The 19,969-nt window shown below is 46.4% G+C and overlaps 1 protein-coding gene across 1 annotated transcript; it reads right to left on the bottom strand.

The window, feature by feature from the left end:
• Positions 1 to 681: 681 nt before the first annotated feature.
• YPEL1 (yippee like 1) lies at positions 682 to 19,619 on the bottom strand. Its single transcript, XM_090292290.1, has 5 exons — positions 19,440 to 19,619; positions 8,154 to 8,439; positions 4,047 to 4,090; positions 3,378 to 3,486; positions 682 to 1,847 (listed from the first exon to the last, which is right to left on the bottom strand). The coding sequence occupies exons 2-5, from the start codon at positions 8,358 to 8,360 to the stop codon at positions 1,758 to 1,760; spliced, it is 450 nt and encodes a 149-aa protein (XP_090148416.1). The 5' UTR covers positions 8,361 to 8,439; positions 19,440 to 19,619; the 3' UTR covers positions 682 to 1,757.
• Positions 19,620 to 19,969: the final 350 nt, after the last annotated feature.

Below are 19,969 nucleotides of genomic sequence, written 5' to 3'. Positions count from 1 at the left end.
AGATGAACACTAACTTGGATACACAGGGTGTGCTGGGATAGCCTAGATCTTTGGGGACAGCAGTCAGGGAAGCAGCAGCCAGCTGGAGCACCTGCTAGTGCAGAGACCTCTACAGCTGTACAAAGATCTTCCTTCATAGTCAAACGTGTGCGTTAGAGGCTCCTCCGTGCGCTGACTTGCCCTGATGTTCCTGTGTTCCAAGGCGTCGAGGCTTCGGAAGAGATGGTGCCGAAAGGGAAGCTCCGGGTGAGCAGCTGAACCACAGCCGGGTGGGGGAGTCCCAGAGCCTGTGTGGGCTGTGGCTCTGGGCTCAGGTGAGGCTGGAGTCAGGGAAGGGGCTCAGGCTTGCTGCCACTGGACTAACCTCACCTCAAGGCAGTTTCAGAGCCGTCCTACAGGCTGAGGAACCTCTGGGCACCCTGCGTTCCTTTCTCCCTGCCTCCCTTGGCCTCTTTTCCTGCTCCTTGGGTCCAGTGAGTCTCACGCCATGGTGACAACACAGAAGGCTTCCCCACACTCCTGGGGCAGCAGGCCCACAGGCAGGAGTTGGGTTCAAATAGTATTAAAAAAAAAAACAAAAAAACCTTATTTGGGAAATGTTTTTTGGCCTCCATGTTCTACAAACTGGCCAAAACCCCTGCGTAGTGCCACTCCCCGCAGAAGCACAGGTGGAGTAAAACTGAAACTACATGGGGGCAACACAGGACTGAGGAGACTGCCCAGGTCCCTTCTGTGTCGGTCCCTGGGACAGAACCAGGCGCGCAGGGCAACCCGTCGAGCAAATCAAACATCTCATTTACAAAGTTTAAACCTGTCTTGCAACTTTAACCTTTTCTGAAAACATTAAAACAATCTACCAAATCTCAAGTTTGAAAGTTTATCCTGTTAGTTCGGGCCTCTTTCATATGCAAAATAATTATTTTTCTTCAAGTACATCAGAGAAGAAAGGAAATCCGACTTACTCGGTACAGTGTGTTGAACTATTATAATCTCCATGGACCAGCCACTCAGTGCCTGACTCACACGTAAGCCCCACCTCCGGAGCGCTGTGTCCGGGACTGCGGGCCCTGGAACAGTCTTTGCCAGCGACTAGTTCACTCGCTTTCTAGATGAGAAAGCTATTGGCTTAAGTAAACAAGATGTTCCATTAGACACGTTTCTCTATAGCTTATCTAAAATGGTATCAATGGTGTCCTCTGTTTCTGAACAAGGCTGGAAAAAAAAGCACACTTGGTGTATCCAACAGATTTGTGGACTGCTTCTGGAAAATTCTGAAATGAGCACTATAACTTAACAGCTCATTCGTAAGTGAAATGTAATTTTGCAAATTAGGAAAAAAGCGGGCTATAAAACCTTCACTCTAAACAACAGGGGTGAAACCTGCTCTCTAAAGAGTCCCTGTGCCTGTTGTTTGTAGAGATTCGGTTTGGTTTCTATCAAACATGAAAGAACACAGCTGAACTTTATCTTAAAGGCATAGGTTAAAGAAGGTATTAATTAGATGGATAAGTCATCAATGGTTAATTCTTTAGAACTTGAGACATTAGAAAAAGGTCACTGAAATATTTCAGAAACATCTGACCACGTACGTGAAGAGGACACAGACCGGATGGAGCCTTACCCATGGGAACGGCCAGGAGAGGCTGGATTGCAAGGTTCAAGTTCAAGAAATATTGTCATCCAGGATGCTCCTATGGTTTCATTACATTAGTCTCTTTCACAAAACAATATCCAAAAGAGAACAGGAAGTGTTCACTTTACTCCCAACCATTGTCTTTGATCATGTGGGCAAGCTCAATAATAAATTTTCCTTCCTTATATTTCTGACTGCTCTCAAAGGCATGTTCCTTGGGGAAAAAAAAGTAGAGACAGAGGTTTCAGGACAAACTGATTTTTCAACTTCATTACACTCTGAGAAGAGAAAATAAGTCTACAGGACACGTCTGTCTCCCCAGGTGTTCCCTGCGCCAGGCTCATGGCCGGGAGGGCTCTGTTGCGGGTGACTGTCACACGGTGCACAAGGCCTGCTGTGCACTGTCACCAGGTTAGGGTTAAACGTGTAAGTGCAGGGCAGTTTGGGAGGTAGGATGAGGAACAAGGTGCTCCTTCCAGGGTCTCCAGGTAAGAGGAACATGAAGGTGGTAGCACGGAGAGCACCGGGCACAGTGCAAAGATGCTGCAGGGAGGGGAGCCCTTCTGCTGGGCGGTGCACGGGGAAGGCACAGAATGGGCCTGGGGGCACATGTAGGCCTTACGAAGCCTGTTTCCATCCTGGGGCCTATGCCCCTCACATCTGGTGGGGGTTAGGATACCAGCAACGATCAAGAATGCCCAGAGAGAGTGCAGGTGGCTCTGAAGAAGAAAACCAGAACAGCTGCGGAAGACGACTACCAGGAATGCAGGTGCCACACCAGACGGGCTCCCAAATGCAGAATCTGGGGGTGGGGGTTGTGCACGAGATGGGGGTCATGGGGTACATGGGATGGAAGCTGGGGCTAGAGGGACACGTTTGGGAGTTGGCAATAGAAAGGAGGTCAAAACAAGCTGAGATCAGAAGAACATCAACTAGAAAGGTGGGGAGAGGATGGAAGCAAACCAAAGGGTCACCGGTTCAATTCCCAGTCAGGGCACATGCCTGGGTTGTGGGCCAGGTCCCCAGTTAGGGGCGTGCGAGAGGCAACCGCACATTGATGTTTCTCTCCCTCCCTCAAAAAAATAAATGAATAAAATCTAAAAGGAAAGAAAAGAAGAGGGAAACAGAGACCAACAAAGAGGAGAGACTTCCCATAGCCAAATGCTCAGCAAATAGAGGCTGGCCAGGCCTTGGCGGGGCCGGCGCCACCTGTGCCTACAGGAAGCTTGGGCGGGGTGTGGGACTGCAGGGAGAAGCAGGCAGAGGTGAAGGCTGAAGATGGGGCGGGATGGCAATGTTCAGCACAGACAGGTGCCAGGAGAAAGAAGGGGCTGAAAATAAGCACCTGTGGGCAGAGGGGGTTCTAGCCATACAAGGCACCGAGCACTGCAGAGGGTCTGCTGTGGTCACTATTGCAAAGTAATTGACCAGCCTCCGCCCTTGGTCTCGGCCCGCCAGTGGCATCCCCCAGATGACTGGGAACAGCCTCCCTCCCTTTGTTTCATGGGACCATCAGACGATCTGTGGGGTGGGCTGTGTGCCCCACTCCCTGTGAGTGCAGGTGTGCCCATACATCTTTAAATAGCTCAAAAGAAATTCTTTTAAAACATAAATCCTTTGACAGGATCACACTTCCAGGGGGAGGTCTTACGCCTTTGCAAAATTTGTTTTCATTTGTCATTGTTTTATTTATTATAGCAAATCTGAGTGTTCTCTAAAATGTCAAAACAAGGTGGCTACTCACGTATTTCCACCCGAGCGTGGTTTTGCAGTTCTCACAGTAGATGTCCGCGACAGCGTGCAGGCCCGTGAGAAGGACTCTCTCCTCTGCAGGGCCGCAGCCCACGTTCACCCTGCAGGGAGGAAGCAGGTGCTGGAGACCCTGCCCCTGGAGGGGCCCTGGTCTGGCAGCCGCATTTCCACCCCTCCCTGGAGGGGCCGCCCTGGCCCCCACCCTGCGTGGTGACTTTTTGAGCCAAATGGTTACTAGAGATGCAGCACTGTTTCTCCTTAACTCCCTGCCACCCCCAGCACCTGCCCACCACCACCTCTTAGGAGAGGGAGCAAGTTTTTATTTCCCTACGAGAAGCCCAGGAAGGATGGGACAGCTGTGGGGCAGGCACCACACTTCTGCTGTAGCAAAACTCAAAACCCACCACAAATGGCAAATAAGCCGCAGCATGTGCACGGGACTAATTCCTCAGTTATGAGCCTTGTGCTTTCCTGAAACTCTCAAGACTACAGAGAGAGAATTCTTTTAAGGTCATGTAAGAGACACTGGTAATTTTAGACCACTGGTGAACACTGTTTATCTATTCCAGCTTTGGGGGATTAAATGGACAGACAGAAGCAATAAACGTAAGCTGCCAGGGAGCACAGCATGTCTATGAGGCTAAAGGGCAGCGATACTCACACAGAATTGAAGAGGTAGGCGCGTCCCTGACTTCCCTGAAAGGACTGCAAAGAAGAAAGAAGTTTTAAAAGATTTGTTGGGAGAAAACAAAAAGCAATGGGGAGTTTTGCAGTTGGGGTCATGGACCTTGACTTGACTGCAAGGGCTGCCTTGCAGAGTGTGAGGGGGCTGGGCTCCGGACCCTGGGTGGGACAGGTATCCTCTCAAAAGGTGGGCCCAGGAGTGAACCCCCCCGGGGTCCCAGAGGGGCTGCTCAGGTGTTCTCGCTCACTCCGCCAGCACTGGACACCACCCCATCTGTCAGTTATTAGGAGCAAGGGGACGTTTTCTTGCTTTCCCATTGAAATAAAAACAAAGTTACAGCCCAAGATGGTCCCTTACTCAGAAGAAAGGACAGTTCATCCCAGGAAAGTGTTATAAGCTAAGAAATAGTTCATAGCATATTTCTGTATTCTAAGGAGATTCAGAGGCATAATGGGGTCTTAGTGCCTCCCCCATATAATCAGGCCAGTACCAGCTGCGCTCCCACAACCCGCACCCTCCTGGAATAGAAGAGAACACGGGCTGGGGGCTTGTCTGCTCCAATGCCAGGCTCAAACAACCAACTAGAACAGATGACTGCAAACATAATCAGTGAAACACAAACCAAATCAAGAACACTGTCTTGGGTGTTTTGCCTGTCTCCTAGCACAAATTCAGAGGACTGTGAGGAAGGCTGACTGGAGCACAAGTTGACAATATCAAAATGTGAAAGGTACATGCTGAACAGCCCAGCAATCCCACTTCTAAGAACTGACTATAAAGAACAAATCAGCTTGAATACACAAGGAAATGTCACCATTAGTGTTTGTAATCACAGAAGACATGAAGACAAATAACCACCAATAAGCGAGCAAACAAGCGTGTTCATTTCACATCCGGGGCTCGTGCCGACACCGAAAGGGAGACCGGAACAGACTGGTGTCAGTGCGTGTGGAAAGACAGCCATAGAATACTGTGAAGAGAAGAAAGCTAGCTGTAAAATGACGTGTCGTGAGCCCTTTATTTAAAGTGAAAATGGCCCTGGCTGGTGTGGCTCAGTGGATTGAGTGCCAGCCTGTGAACCATATGGTTGCCGGTTTAAGTCCCAGTCAGGGCACATGCCTGGGTTACAGGCCACGTCCCCAGTTGGGGGCATGTGAGAGGCAACTGATGTATGTATCTCTCATACATAGGTGTTTCTTTCCTCTTTCTTCCTCCCTTCCCCTTTTTCTAAAAATAAATAAAATCTTTTGAAAAAAAGTGAAAATGTGTACCCACAGACATACACACAACAACAAAAAAACCCAAAGGAGAAAAAAGACCAACCAACCAAATAACAACAAACTACTAAGTGTCAACTCTAAGGAATGGAGTTGGGATAAGGAAGGAGGAAAAAAGTAATTCTTATCTTTTACTTTATACATATATATCACTTTAATGTGTAATTACAAACAAGGTTCTTTTATAATTAAAGAAAGAGTCCCAACCAACTCATGATGAACATCTCACCTAAGCAAGAAATAAACCTTTGTTTTAAGCCACTGAGATTTGGGGTTCTATGTTACTGCAGCAAAACTGAGCCTGAAACTAGCAGTATTTCTTCTTAAAAAAGATTTAATTGATTTTTAGAGAGAGGTGAAAGAAGGAAGAAAGGAAGGGAGAGAAACATCAATGTGTGGTTGCCTCTCACACGCCCCCAATGGGGAACCTGGCCCACAACCCAGCCATGTGCCCTGACTGGTAATCGAACCAGTGACCCTTTGGTTGCAGGCTGGCACTCAGTCCACTGAGCCACACCAGTGAGACTAGCAGTGTTTTCACTTAAATATACAGCTTTCAGACTTAAAAAGGGGTCTTCCCTTAAGTGGCTTCCTAGAATTAGGAATATTATTTTATATACAACTTAACAAAGAATCATCTTAAGGTCTTCTCATACATTCCTATCAGTCTTCAATTTTCTAGACTGATGTTCCTAATTATCACCAATTCTGCAAGTGCTTATCTTTTACACAGGGTTTGGATCAAAGAGGGAATCAGATCTGTGGTTCAGATTCAGGCCACACACAGTCTGACTATAGTGGGGCTCTGCAAACTACTAGAATTTAGAGCCAGACAAATATTTTAGGCTTTGGGGGCCATAAACCCTTTGTTGCAACTACTCTGTTGGGGCCCCAAAGTAGCCACAGATGATATATAAAACTACAAAAACAGGTGGTCTGCCAGATGTGTCCTGCAGATATGGTTTGCAAATTAGACAGAGCCTTCTAATAACTTGACCTGCCTACTCCAAGAAGGCTTTCTTGGGCCAGGGGGTTGCTTGTTAGTGCAAAATGGACCCAGAGGCTGGTGAACACCTGCCAGGACAGTAGCTCTAGCTTCATATGAATTGGGTTCTGCTCTGTGATAAGTGCTATGAAATAGCAGTATAAGGCAGCGATTTTAACCAGTGTGCTGCAAGAATCTTTAAAACATGCACTACCTGACTATTTAGTCATGGGCACTGACCTCTTTTCAAATTAAAAAAACAAAAAACTGACAACAGCCAATACAACAACAGCTGTCCAGAGTGACTAAATTAAAATTATAGGTATTTTTTGGTCTATTTTTGGCGTGCCACAGAATGTTAGTAATGAGCTTACATGTGCCACATGTGCCATGTGATGAAAAAGGTTGAAAGTCGCTGATGTGGGGAGAAAAAGCGGCAGTTTCCTTTATCACCGGCTGAACCGCGAGTCTGACACATCTTGGCAGCCTGTGGGCTTGAAGGGTTGGGGCTCTCAGCACTTTCTTCCCAAAGCGCTCACTCAATGTCATGACTGTTTCCACCTGGCAGGCCTCTGCTCTCGGTGTAATGCAAGAACCAGCTTAATGGCCTGCAGGTTCTTTGGGAGCAGCAGCTCAGGTTCCTTTTGGCCCACCTCTGGTGGGTCCGCCCCAGGGCTTCCGAACAAAGGCCAGAAGAGTGCTGGTGCCTGACAACGAGCCAGCTTGGGTGTCAGGAGCTCAGCGAAGGGACACTGAGCGCCAACCTGGAGGCGTCTGCGGCGCAAAGCAACCAAGAAGCCAGGTGCCCGAGGTACTTCCACTTCTGACCTGAAACTTCTGAATGGACAAAGGAGCCTCAGAAGCAATGAGAGAACAGGAACTGCCTTAGCAGATTTTATTTTAGATGAAGAACAAAAATGAGACCGTCTCTCATTATTAACTAGTTAAAACACAAGGAGATAACTGTTCTCCTTGAGTGAAACAAGCCTAAGCGGAGAGTCCTGAAAGGCACAACTTCCTTACAGACTGTTTTCAAAAGTGTGAGGTTCATGGAGCCCAGGAAAGCAGACCCGTGAGGATGGGTGGGGGTCATGACCTTTGAGAATGGGTGAAGGTCGTGACCCGTGAGAATGGGGGTCTTGACCTGTGAGAAATGGTGGGTGGGGGTCATGGCCTGTGAGAGTGGGTGGAGAGAGGGCTGTCACTGCTTCCCAAGGCAACAGACCTTCATTCACTGCGCCACTCTGTTTGGATTGTTTTAGAAATTCACAAGAGGTTGGGTATAAGCATTACATCCTCCTAATAAAGAGTATTCCTAATAAGAAAGGATGGGGCTGTTCTTTTCACATCTCCCAGGCCCCTCCGGTCCTGTACAGAGTGCCCAGAGCTTCCCTCCTGGGTATTTTCCTGAAAGATGCCATTTTCCACATGATAGCCTCTTTTCTTAACCATTCAAAGTTTTTAAAAGTTTTTAATTCTCACACTATTTCCCCAGATTTTCTCAACTTCCTCTGTTCCTTCAGGGGGTCTTGTTTCACACTACTTTTACTGCTTAGACAAATAACCGACTCATCTTGTTTTTCGGGATCCCCGCGCATCCCAGCGGCCCAGCCCGCCAAACCCACCCACTATATCAAGGTCATGACCACATGGTATAGCCAGCCACAAGTAATCATGCACAAAACTTTCATCAGCGCTGCCCAGAAGGCTCTAGACTTTCAGGACACAGCAAACCCAGGCAGCCATGGGATGCCATCTACTAATTAGGAATGATGGTCATTGTTAGGCAATCTCATCAACTTCTAGACACAAGCCACTTGCCTTGGAGATCAGCTCGTCGTGATTGGCCAAGTGGGCTCTGCAGTGGACACAGCTGTACGTTCGGTGACAGTCTGGCAGATAAGCTTGGAAAGTTTTGGATTTTGTCATCTTCACCATCTCTGCCGGGCACTCGTCGCTCAGCTCAGGGCTGGCACTGGAAGAACTGCGGCTCTGCTGGGCTCTCTGACAGAAGAAACACTGGAACATGCACGCAAGAGCCGTTGTTGTTCCGAGGGCGTGTGGCTCTGTCCACACAACACTTGGGACGAGAGAAAAATGTCACAACCTGTCAATAAGTCCAGAGAAACAGTGAGTTATGGGGAGAATGAAATACATCAAGAAGGTGTGTTTTGAATGCATGTATTTTAAAGAATGGGGGAGGAGCAGGACTTTTTAGTTACACATCTAGCCCTCTCACATTAATTGTACGTAAAAAGAATACTAATCCTTAATCACTGTTTAACCATTTTAAGCTTAGTTGAAAGTGGTAGGTGAACTACTCTTACATGCAAATAATTTGAGAAAAGCATTTGATCAAGTGCACCTGACCCTGTACGTGGCTTCAGGAAACGTGGAAGAAAACAGCAGCCAATCCTATCTGAATAAGGACGGCAGCAGCGCGAGGTACATCTTGTCCCAAATCACAGAATTAATGACTCAAAGCACCATGACATTTATGAATACAAATGATGGATCCACTCTCAATTAGTCTTTGAGAAACCGTGTATCAGTACAGAAATAAACCTCGGATGTGGTCAAATGATTCTGGACCATGGTGTGGAGACCACTCAGTGGAGGAAAGGCATTCAACAAAAGCTGCTGGGAGAACAGGACGTCCACGTGCTAGTGAATGAAGTCTTTTACTATAAACACAAAAATAACTCAAAATGGATCAAAGACCTAAATGTAAGAGCTAAAAGTGCAAAACTCTTAGAATAAAATATAACCAACAAATTTATGACACTGGATTTGGCAGTGACTTCGTGGTGATACCCAAAGAAGACATGCAAACAGATTTACAGAAAGTAAAGTGAGAAGAAAATGGGGCAGAGGTAAAACATGAAGAGATAAAAGACCGAGGATTTTCCAGAATTAAAGAAAGACACCAATCCACAGACTCAGAAGCCCAATAATTCCAAGTAGAATAAATAAAATACAGTCACACCTGGCCACTTAATAGTAAAACTGCAGAAAACCAAAGAAAAAGCGAAAAAAACCTGTTAAGTATCCAGAAGGGGAGGGAAAATCACCTTTCAAAAGAAAAACTTCCCAAGGAAAACAATGAAACTGGAAGGTGGTAGTGAAGGGACTTTTAGGTTCTGAAAGACAGTAACTGCTATCCCAGAATTCTATATCCAGTGAAAATCTCTCTCAAGGATTTGGGAAATGATATTTTCAGACAACTAAGAAGTCAGAAAAATATCACTAAAGAAGTTAAAGGATGTGCTTTGGACAGAAGAAAAACAACACTAGATAAAGTCTAAACTTCAGACTCTAAAAGAAGGAACAGTGAATAAAGAAAGTGGTAAATATGTGGGCAAACAGAACAATGACTTGTAGAGCTTTACAAAGATACGATTATAATCCATGACAACAACAAGTCAGGGTGGAACTCAAATGAAAATGGTCTAGAGTCCTTGTATTTGTCCAAAAACGAATTTAGGTTCTAGTAAATTAGGGAGAAATGTAATTCCTGATGAAACCTCTGTAGGAACAAAAGTGTATTAACTTCCAAACCTATAAAGGGAACTATAAGGGAATGAGAAAACGTCAATCTAAAGGGAGGCAAGAAAGGAGAGGGAGAGAAACAGGACGGGAACAGGAAGTGCAGAGAGAACGACTCAAGTCCTAATGGGTCAGTAATCCCATGAAATATAAATGAGACCAAAATTCATCGAGATGCTATTTACAAGAGACACATCTTAAACAGAAAGACACAGAAAGGCTGAAAAGATAAGGCTAGAATGTGGGCAGTGGCAACAGAGATGAACCATTTGTAATTATATGCACACAAGCATTTACAAAAACCAGCCGTACAACAAGTCTCAACAAATTCCCAAGCGCTGAACTCACAGCATATTCTCTGACCACAATACAATTAAAGTAGAAATCAATAATAAAATATACCTAGAAAAATACTCATATGTTTAGAAATTAAGAAATGTACTTTTTATACACCCATGGGTCTGAGAATAATGGAAATTAGAAGTTATTTTGAACAATAAAGTAATTACCACTACTCAAAAGGAAATGCGTAATCTTATAGGAGGTATATTAGGAAGTAAGAGGTGGAATTAAGGTGCTCAACACCCATTTTTTTTAGTTTTCACCCAAAAATGTTTATTGATTTTACAAAGAGAAAGAAACATGGATGTGAGAGAAAAATATCCATCTATTGGCTGACTCCCATACAGGCTTCAATGGGGGGATGGGACCTGCAGCCTAGGTATGTGTGCTGCCTGCGGACAGAACCGCAACCTTTGGGTGTACGGCTGACACTCCAACCAACTAAGCCACCTGGCCAGGGCTAAACACCCATCTTTAAGAAGCTAAAAAGGTAACAGAAAAACAACCCAAATGAAATATATGAAAGAAATTATATAGGAAAAAAAATAATGAAACAGAAAAGAAAAACTTAGCCCTGGCTGGTGTAGCTCAGTGGATCGAGTGCCAGCCTGCAAACTGAAAGGTCACTGGTGTGATTCCCAGTCACGGCACAGGTCTAGGATGCGGGCTAGGTCCCCAGCTGGGGGCGTGCAAGAGGCAACCGATCAATATGTCTCTTGCACATTGATATTTTTCTCCCTTTCTCCTTCCCTCCCCCTCTCTCTAAAAGTAAGTAAATAAAATATATTTTTAAAAACCTTGAACACACTAGAGAGGCTTAACAAAGCCAAAAGTTAGTTCTCGCAAAAATCAAGTAAAATTGACAAATCTCTGGTAAAAATAATCAAGGGGAGATCAAACAGAAACTGAAATGAGACAGCACACTTTTGGGATAAAGTTCATGGATAATAGGATGTTGTGATCAATTTAAGTCAATATATTTAAAATGGAAACCACAAAGATAAATCCCTAGAAAAAAAAAAAACTTTTCAAAATGATTCAAGAAGAAATAGAAAACTTGAATAATTCTATTAACTAAAAGAAATGGAATCACGATTCCTCCCCCAGTACACACACACACAAAACAACAAAAAGAACATCACCAGTAAATTCTACCAAATAATCTCAATGTGACACAAACTCTAGAAAAGAAGTTTAACCTGATACCAAACCTCGATCACAGCAGTACAAAAATAAAATTCACTAAAACGTTCTTCTCAGGAACCAAGACACAAAAACCCTAAATAATATTACCTAACAGAATCTAATACCATTTTTAAAGGATAATACAATTAAGGTGACGTTATCACAGGAATACAAAATCATTTAATGTTAGAAAATGTAGTTAATAAAATTCAACACTTATTGTTCTCTTAATCTGTTTATTTCAATAGATGCAGAAAAAGTATTTGACAACATTTAATACCCATTCCCAATTTTAAAAACATTTCATGCAGACTAAAAATATAAAGGAACTTATCTGTTAAGAGGCATCTACAAACAAACAAACAAACAAACAAACAAACAAAAAAGAACCGCAGTTACATCACACTTACTGGTTAAGACTTCGAAAACACGGTTTTTGAAATCATGAAAAAAATTAGAATGGCCTCTATACCACCGCTTTTATTCAACACAACTAGAAGCCCCAGCCAGCTCATCAAGGGCAAGAAAAAGAAAAAAGGTTTAAAAATTAAAAGAAAAAATATACAACAGTGAACAATTTATCTAAATAAACTCAACAACATTAAATACCTTTACAGGGAATATTATAAAAGACGGACATTAGGAAGGCCTAAATAAATTGAAAAGTAGACCATAACCAGGATTGGAAGATATTGTAAAAATATAGGAATTCTCCCCAAAGTAATTTCTAAATTAAATGTAATTCAAATCAATATCCAGGAAGATGTGTTGGTGTGTGAGAACCAGGGAGCCTGAGAGAGAGAGAGAGAGAGGAAGAAAGAGAGAGAGAGAGACTTGGTTCTAAAACTTATCCTATAAGCATCTGCAGGGAAGGAAAAAGTTTTCCTTTACCCTCTAAGGGTACCTTGCTGGGTCTGAAAATTAAACCAACAAAGACAGATGAACAAAAGGAAAGCACACACATTTCACTGAACTTATCCCATAGGAGCTTTCACAAAAGAATGAAGACCTGAAGAAGTAACCAGAGCAAAAGCTATTATACCTTTTAGACAAAGAATCAGTACATTTGTGAAGAAGTGACGAGGCAGAGGGGTTTGGACTGGGGTTGGGCTGGTCCATGGTGAAGAAGTAACTAGCGATAAGGGTGAGTTGAATAAGGGTTGTGTATACAGACTTCTTGGCCCCTGGTGATAAGAACGCTTTCGCTCCTCCTGGTACAGAAGGGCACCCCTCGCAGGGGAGTTTTACAGGCTGTCTGGGACATAGGAGCGAGGCATGGAGAGGTCAGGCTGACCTTCCCACTTCTGCTGTCTCCTCAAACTCCATCGGCTTACGATTTTCAATAGGCCAAGGGACCGCATTCTGAGGCGGCGTGTCCTGAACCCCATCATGTCAAAAGGCCAAAACCGGTGAAAAGCAAGATGGGAGCATGTTCTCTTTCAGAGTCTGCTAGAAAGCCAGTCCTGTCATTTTCCACCAGAGTCACCAAGAGTGTGACACTGGCTCAGGACAAAAACAGGTCAATGTGCCATGGAGGGCTCAGAACCAGACCTACACATATCACCGATGGACACCAGCTATAGCAAAAGTGACACTGGGGCTCACTGGGAAAGAGCAGTTTAAATAAAAATGGTGCTGGACAATTGTGCACGTAGAAGAAAAACCGTTGGATCCATTTCATGCCGTAAATGAAAACTTATAGCTTATCACACTTCCCAACAGAGCAAACCAGCTAGCATGACTGCAGTGGAGGAAATTGCCACACACGGCACACATGCCCACGTCCACACCCCTACCCTCTAAAATGAACGCCCTGGCTGGTGTGGCTCAGTGGATTGAGCGCCAGCCCACAAACCAAGGAGTTACTGGTTTGATTCCTGGTTAGGGCACATGCCTGGGCTGCAGGCCAGGTCCCTGGTGAGGGGTGTATGAGAGGCAACCACATCTTAATATTTCTCTCCCTCTTTCTAAAAATAAATAAAATCTTAAAATAAAAATAAAATAAAATGAAGCCTGTTTCCTTCTCCAATATATGGTCTTTACAACCAAGTGTTAGGGCATTTATGAACAAGCCTGATTACACTGGATATTCCCAATTAGTAGTTCCCAAAACACACTTCTTTCCCCATTAGCTGCCATTAAATCATGTGTCCATCCTGAATTTTTCCCTTGGGTTTCTTTGGAATCAAGGACAACTCGTTACCAAACCCAAGAGGTTCACTGCTTGGGGTGCTCTATTCAGGAAGGAGACCTGGTTGTCACAAGGTACTTTTACTTACTTGCAGCAAGTAAAGGACACATGATTCATATCCAAAGGTGTCATCCTAAGGGAGGTTAAGCCATTGTTTATATAGCCTATTTGGTTAACTACGCATTGATTTCTTCTTTACAGTTGCGTTGCTACATTAATCTGTTGGGTTCTTGTCAAGCTCATCATGTTTACAAGCTGGTCTGCAAAATACTATGCTGCATTAAAATACAGTGCTACATTTTAACATTTAGCAAGAATAACGTTTAGTGACGACATTTAGAACTGCACACACCTTGAGACCCTTATCCTATTTAACAAAGGTGTCACATTAGCCCCAATACATTCAATCCATTTTTATCTGTTGTTCCAGTCTCCTGGACCCTCTATGAATTTGAACTCTGGCATCCCTCCCAGCTTTGATAAGCTCACTGATATGCCCTACGGAGGTCACAAAGGTTAAGTGTCAACTCAGACACCACCTGCCCCAGCCCAGCTGGCAAAGCCCTTGCCCTTCCCCAGCTGCAACTCCCCTCCCCTCCCACGTGTCCCACACTGTCCAAGACATATTCAAATCCGCACACACACCCCACCTGTCAGTAAAGACCAACAAGGAAGGACTAAACTTGTTCTAACTTCACTGTGTATTGAACTTATGCCAAATCTGTTTTAATATCCTCACTCAAGTTTTTTTTTTTTTTAATTGAAAGGAGCCTTAAATTAATAAACTTCTGTTTTATCCCTTCTCTCCTTTCCCTGAATTTCTTTCTGAAGCATAATGTGAAGGGGCCAGAAGGTAGGAATCTTGGATTATTCAAAGGCTAGTTATTCAGGTCTTGAGAGTTCTAGGCCCCCTTTAGTGGCAAAAATGCTGCTCCTAGTAACCTGAATGGAAAACTATGGAAGTGCCCTGCATTTTACTCAGGGCTTTTATACTAGTGAGTATCATTTATATTCATAATTAGAATGGGGGACACTCCTTTTTTTTTTTAAACTTTGAATGGGATAACCTTTAAAAGTGGCAGCTTGCCGATGGTTTATTTTCAATTTCTCAATAGCGGGTGTGCCTGTCAATTTCCTGAGGCCTCCACTGGAAAGGCCCCACCCCAAGGCATCCTCCCCCTGAGGAGCCAGCGGTGACAGGACGGGCCCTTCCCTCGGGGTGGCCCTGCTAGGCACCTCTAGGCACCCGGTCCATTCTCTGGGTTCAGGGTCAGCCCTTCCAAGGCAGGGTTGGGTAAGCCTCACACAGTGTTTTGTCACCTCCACCCTTGTCACACCCCTAAGTGGGTCCTGGCAGAGCAGTGGAACTACCTTTAAGTGACCAAAAATCAAATGTATCAAGTGAACCACGTCCACTACTGGGCATTATGCCCCCGGGCAGGGAGGGCAGCTACCATCCCCCCAAAAGATGAGTGTGAGGTAATTTTTTAGAGCAAAAACATGATTCTGGATTCCAGAAGATTCTCTCCTAAAATAAGCATGCACAATTATTTTAAGAGTGCGTGAATCAAGCCTGTGTCCATATGGTGCCACTTACCACACTTCTAAAGACAAAAACATGGAGAAATGAACCTTAAAGTGTCCCGACACTTAGGGAGAGAACGGAGGCTGCCCAGGGCGAAGGGCTCCCTTTCCTCTCTCTACAGCCCCTCGCCGGGTCCTCACCTGCACAGGCCACTAGACCCCGAGACGCCCTTTCTCTCTGTTCCCCACGCCATTTACGTTCCCTCCCAGCATTACCACTGCCTTGAAGGTGAGCTCTGGTCCCAGGCGTCCACTTCGCCGCGAGGAAAGAGGAGGCACCAGGCAGACCAAGAAGCGGACTTGTCAGTGTGGGAGGCAACTGAGGTCCCCCTGTCACTGGTGTGCTGTTAGAGCTCCAGGGGGGCTCGGGAAGAAAACACAGCTCAGACGACATGGTGCATGCTCATGTGGCCTGCTGTCCCTAGCCAGAGCTCACGAAGAAAGCAGAACCCCAGGCTGGTGGCATGTGCGGGGACACCATGTCCATCCCAGGGTCCCACAGCCAAAGCCAGCACCATTTGAAGTGGCTGACTCTATGAAAATCAAATAAATTTATAGCAGCCTTAAGAGATGCATGTTCTTATTAGCTGCACTCTGCATACAGGGAAACTGAGGCTCAGAGAGGTTAACCAACCTGTCAATGTTACACAGTAAGTAAACTAAGGGGCTGGATTCAAAGCCAGAGGGTCTATACCCTGGACCACAGTGCCTGTAGACAGGCATGAATTTTACTCATTTTACTCACCGACACAAACTAAAGGCACACTGATATCTACCTTACAACCTAGCAGGTTGGCAGATTTTAAGAAAGTTGGTAACACCGCAGGTGAGAGCTTGCTGCGATGTAGCCATTTGCTAACACCCATCTGTGCCCCTGGAAGGGATCCAGGGTCTACCCCAGGCACTAACCTCTCAACACGTGCAATATAACTGGATAATGGTTGTTACAATGTTGCCTATAATAACAAAAAATTAGAAAGTTCCTCAAGTCTAACCCAGAGACTGGGGATAAACATGAATCAGTGTGAACTCAGGCTGGGTACAGGAAGGACAGGGAAGGTGACTTCCTTTTCACTCTTTGCTTTTTTTGGTAACTTTTGATTTTGATACCAAGTGTACATACTGACAATTCAAACTCACACATGGCACATGCACACACAGGACTGGAAAGGTCTGGACGGGCTTACATCAAAGGGTGACAGTGTGGGTACAATGGGCCTTTGGCAGTATCAGGTCCCCCTCACACCCCCAACTCCCTTCCTACTTGAGTTAGAAGATGAAAAGCTTTTCTCCACATTTCAGGAACTGCAGCCTCATGGACCACTGGATGCACTGGGATGGGAGAGAAGGGTCTTTCCTTCAGTCCTCCCACCCATGTGGCCATCCTCAGACAAAGCCCCCACAGCCCCCTGTGCACTCCACTGCCCCTGCCTCTCTGGGGCCTGGGGTCCTTCATTGCCAGATGCCTCTGCCCTCCAGGCTCTAGTCCTCAGCTCTCCTCCCACTGGTGGTCAGGTCCTGTCTCTACATCTCCCACCAGACTGATTAAATGAGTTTGCACTGAGCCTTTCTTTTCTAAGAACCTTCAGTACATTCTTCTTTCATTCTCCCACTAGTAACAGAGTTTCCCATCATGGCCTTGAGACATTCTAGCAAAGGTTGCTTGCTGCCTTGCTAACAAGGGAAAAGACCCACAGGAATGACAATCCACACTCAAGGCTGCCCTTTTCTCCAGCTGAGAGGGCGGGACTAGATCTAGAAGACTGAATGGAAGCAGGAGGAAAGAAACTGGTAATCTTAAACTATTGGCCACATGCTAAATGAAACATAAGCAAACATTCAAAGTCCGGTGTTGTGCAAGGGAAGGGAAAAACCCAAAATACAGAGAGAAATCGGAAAGGGGGCCAGTTCTGGAGGAAGTGGGGGCGGGGTGGATGCTGAGGCTGGGAAGGCAGGTGGCAGGCATCACGAAGGAGCCAGTAGGTGGGGTTTGGCAAGAGACAGGCTGCCTGAGGTGGGGGATGGGGAGAAGGCTGAAAGAAGGCTCCATGCAAACTGGGCCACGACTTCAGTGGCCAGGCTGTTACCTTATCTGTAAAATGGGGGTAATATGCAAGTCACATGGTGGCCCAGAGAAACACACAAGCGGTTATGTCATTGTAGTATGGCAGAATGAGCAAGCTTGGCTCAACACCTGACAAAATGCACATGGCATCCTAGTCCCAGTTCTGAGACTCGGCAGCTGCCAGAGTAGGGGTCCCTTCCTGGGACAGTGGGCTGGCTGGCTGCAGGATTTCTACTTTATGCTCAGCAGTACACAGGTTTTCCGCAGTACCCTCTGTCACAATGTCACCCAGCCGGCCGAGTCTATCTCATCCTCTTGACTTCTTTCCAGAAACTCACATTGCCCTCCCCAGAACCCTTGGCCCTCCAGTGACTTGGCTGTTCAGAGCTTTCTCCAACCTCTGCCGAAATCTGTCAAAATTCCCACTCCCTGGAGGTTTTGCTGATTAACAGATCTAACTACTTTTCTAAAAATTCAAAACCAAATGAATGTTGAATGAAAAGTGTCAGAGAAGGGTTTTAAACCAGGCAGACTTCTGTTCCTGCTTCATATTCCAACCGTGTTCTTTTTTATCAGTTCCAGGGAGAAAAATACATTAAAACGACATGCTAGTTCCTTGCCTTCTGTGCCTTGACATTGGGTCCTCGTGGAACTTAGTGAAGACTGGTAGAATCAAAGACACTCAAGAAACACTGCTCTCAACATAAAAAGAGCTTTATACATTTTAGTGCTTCAGAAACAGAAAGACAATGTCTGGAATTTACTTAAAGGAATGTACCCATGTCAGTTGCTAATTTTGGCAACTGTACCATGGCAATGTAGGATGGTAACACTGGGTGTGGGGCACACTGGGATTGTCTGTACTATTTTTTGCCACTTTTATGTAAATCTAAAATTATTCCAACATAAGGAGTTCATTTAGAAAGCAGAAAAGACTATTGCTCAGATTAGCAATTTAAGATCAGTCATTTTTTTAAAGTGTCCAAAACAGTCCAGACCCTGTGCTACATGGTTGCTTTAAGACCTGGGTTTGCCCTGGTCCTACCTCTGAAGGGTTCCCACAAGTTGAACACACTATTTATTACCCTATGAGATGTGAGGGGAGAGAGCCTGAACGTCTAGGAGAGCCTTGATATTAGCATTCTACTGTCACACAAAAGCCCACAGCTAGGGTAGGGGAAACCAGGGCAAGATTGTGAAACTCAGCAACATTGGGATCAAACACCGCACCTGGCGCAAGGCAGCAGCTCAGCAAACATTTGCACACCCGCTAGAGCAGAGCAGAGGCTGGAGGGTGCACAGGTGATGAGAGGGGCAACTTGCTCAGGTGAAGCAACTGAAAGAGTTCCCCAGAGGAGGCAAGCCTTGTCTTGAGGCCTGGGTAGTTTAGGAGGGCAAGGGACTGGTTGGTGGAAAAAATAACATTCTTAGCAAAGCAATCGACAGGTTAAGGTGTGTATGTTTCGGATACAAAGAGAAAGAAGAAATGCAACCGAACAGAAAAGGCTCAGGTGTGCGGAAACTGGTGTCTTCCAAGGCCTGTCTATCTAAAACGGAATTCAGCCTTTCTATCCTAAAACTCAGCACACAATTTGGACATCAAATATGCCAATCACAGGCAAGGCTGGGGGAGGGGGACCCTGCTCAGCAGGTTTCCAAAGCAAAGGCATTTGCAAGCTCCGCTTTAATACAGCCAGTTGCCACAAGTGCAGAACTAACGCGGTAGGCGGAGGGCAATTAATTTAAGTCACGATCTTTATGTGGGCAACTTGAAAACGTTTCCCCCTTCTCATAATCATTTCTAGGAGACCTTTTTTTTGTCCTCATTTCCCTCCCAAATGGCGACTTATTTTGTTTAAGGAGAGAAAAACCTATTATTATGTAGTTCATTCTCTCTGCACATTTTTTCATGGCCGGGGGCGGCGGGGGTGGGGGGACGCGGAGAAGGGAAGAAAGCGGGGCGGGGGCGGTTTACAAATATTAGGCTTTTTGGTCTGCCCCAAACGGAGTAAAACAAATATCAACAAATCAAAGAATCAAATCAGAAGGAAAACACAGACAGGTGCAGCCAGCTCGCGCCCCGCCCGCCTGGACGCCCAACAGGTGCTTCCGGACCCCGCCCGCAGCCGCAGGCTCCTTGGATCGGTACAAAGTAGCCGCCCGCGCAACAATGTCCAGGCCCGCCCGTACTCACGGCCGCTCGGCGGTCCGCGCCCCGGACCGCAGCGCCCATCCGGCCCGGGCCTCGGTCAGCGCGGGCTGGGTTCTCAGGCGGCCCCGGCGCGACCCGGGACGCGCTGCGGCCGTTGTCGCCTCCGCAGGGCGCGAGGCATCCTCCCGCCGCCGCCCCGCGGGCCGCCAGCCCTTTGTTTTGGAGCCGCGGCCCCGCCGCGCCGCCGTTAACGCTTGGAACGCGGTGCCGACCAATCAGCATTCAGCACTGCTCGCGCCCCGCCTCGTCCGCGCGCCCCCGCCCTGCGCGCTCCGTGCCCGGGAGCTCGGACGGCTCGCACTCGGTCCGGGTGGGCAGGGGCGCACGTGCCACGGGGCGCGCCGCGCTTCCATTGGTCGGCCCTCCGAGCGCGGCCTCGGAGTCAGCCTGTGAGGGCCGTGGGGCGCAGGGGCGGGGCTCGGGGGCGTGCTCGGCGAAGAGTGCCGCGCGCAGGCGCGGGCTGCCCCGGGCTGGGCTCTAACCACGCAGGGTTCTCTTGTGTGGAGCCCGCA

The sequence above is a fragment of the Furipterus horrens genome, unplaced genomic scaffold (genome assembly GCF_987537825.1).
Source record: "Furipterus horrens unplaced genomic scaffold, mFurHor1.1.pri manual_scaffold_11, whole genome shotgun sequence".
Classification (NCBI taxonomy): domain Eukaryota; kingdom Metazoa; phylum Chordata; class Mammalia; order Chiroptera; family Furipteridae; genus Furipterus; species Furipterus horrens.
This window is presented reverse-complemented; position numbering and strand designations above follow the sequence as displayed.

What these genes read in the sequence shown, in the direction of transcription:
- YPEL1 (XM_090292290.1), bottom strand. Translation starts at nt 8,360, where the DNA reads ATGTTCCAGTGTTTCTTCTGTCAGAGAGCCCAGCAGAGCCGCAGTTCT. An exon ending in ACGACGAGCTGATCTCCAAG is followed by an intron (nt 4,091 to 8,153) that starts GCAAGTGGCTTG and finishes TCTTCTTTGCAG; the next exon opens with TCCTTTCAGGGAAGTCAGGG. An exon ending in CCACGCTCGGGTGGAAATAC is followed by an intron (nt 1,848 to 3,377) that starts GTGAGTAGCCAC and finishes TTTTTCCCCAAG; the next exon opens with GAACATGCCTTTGAGAGCAG.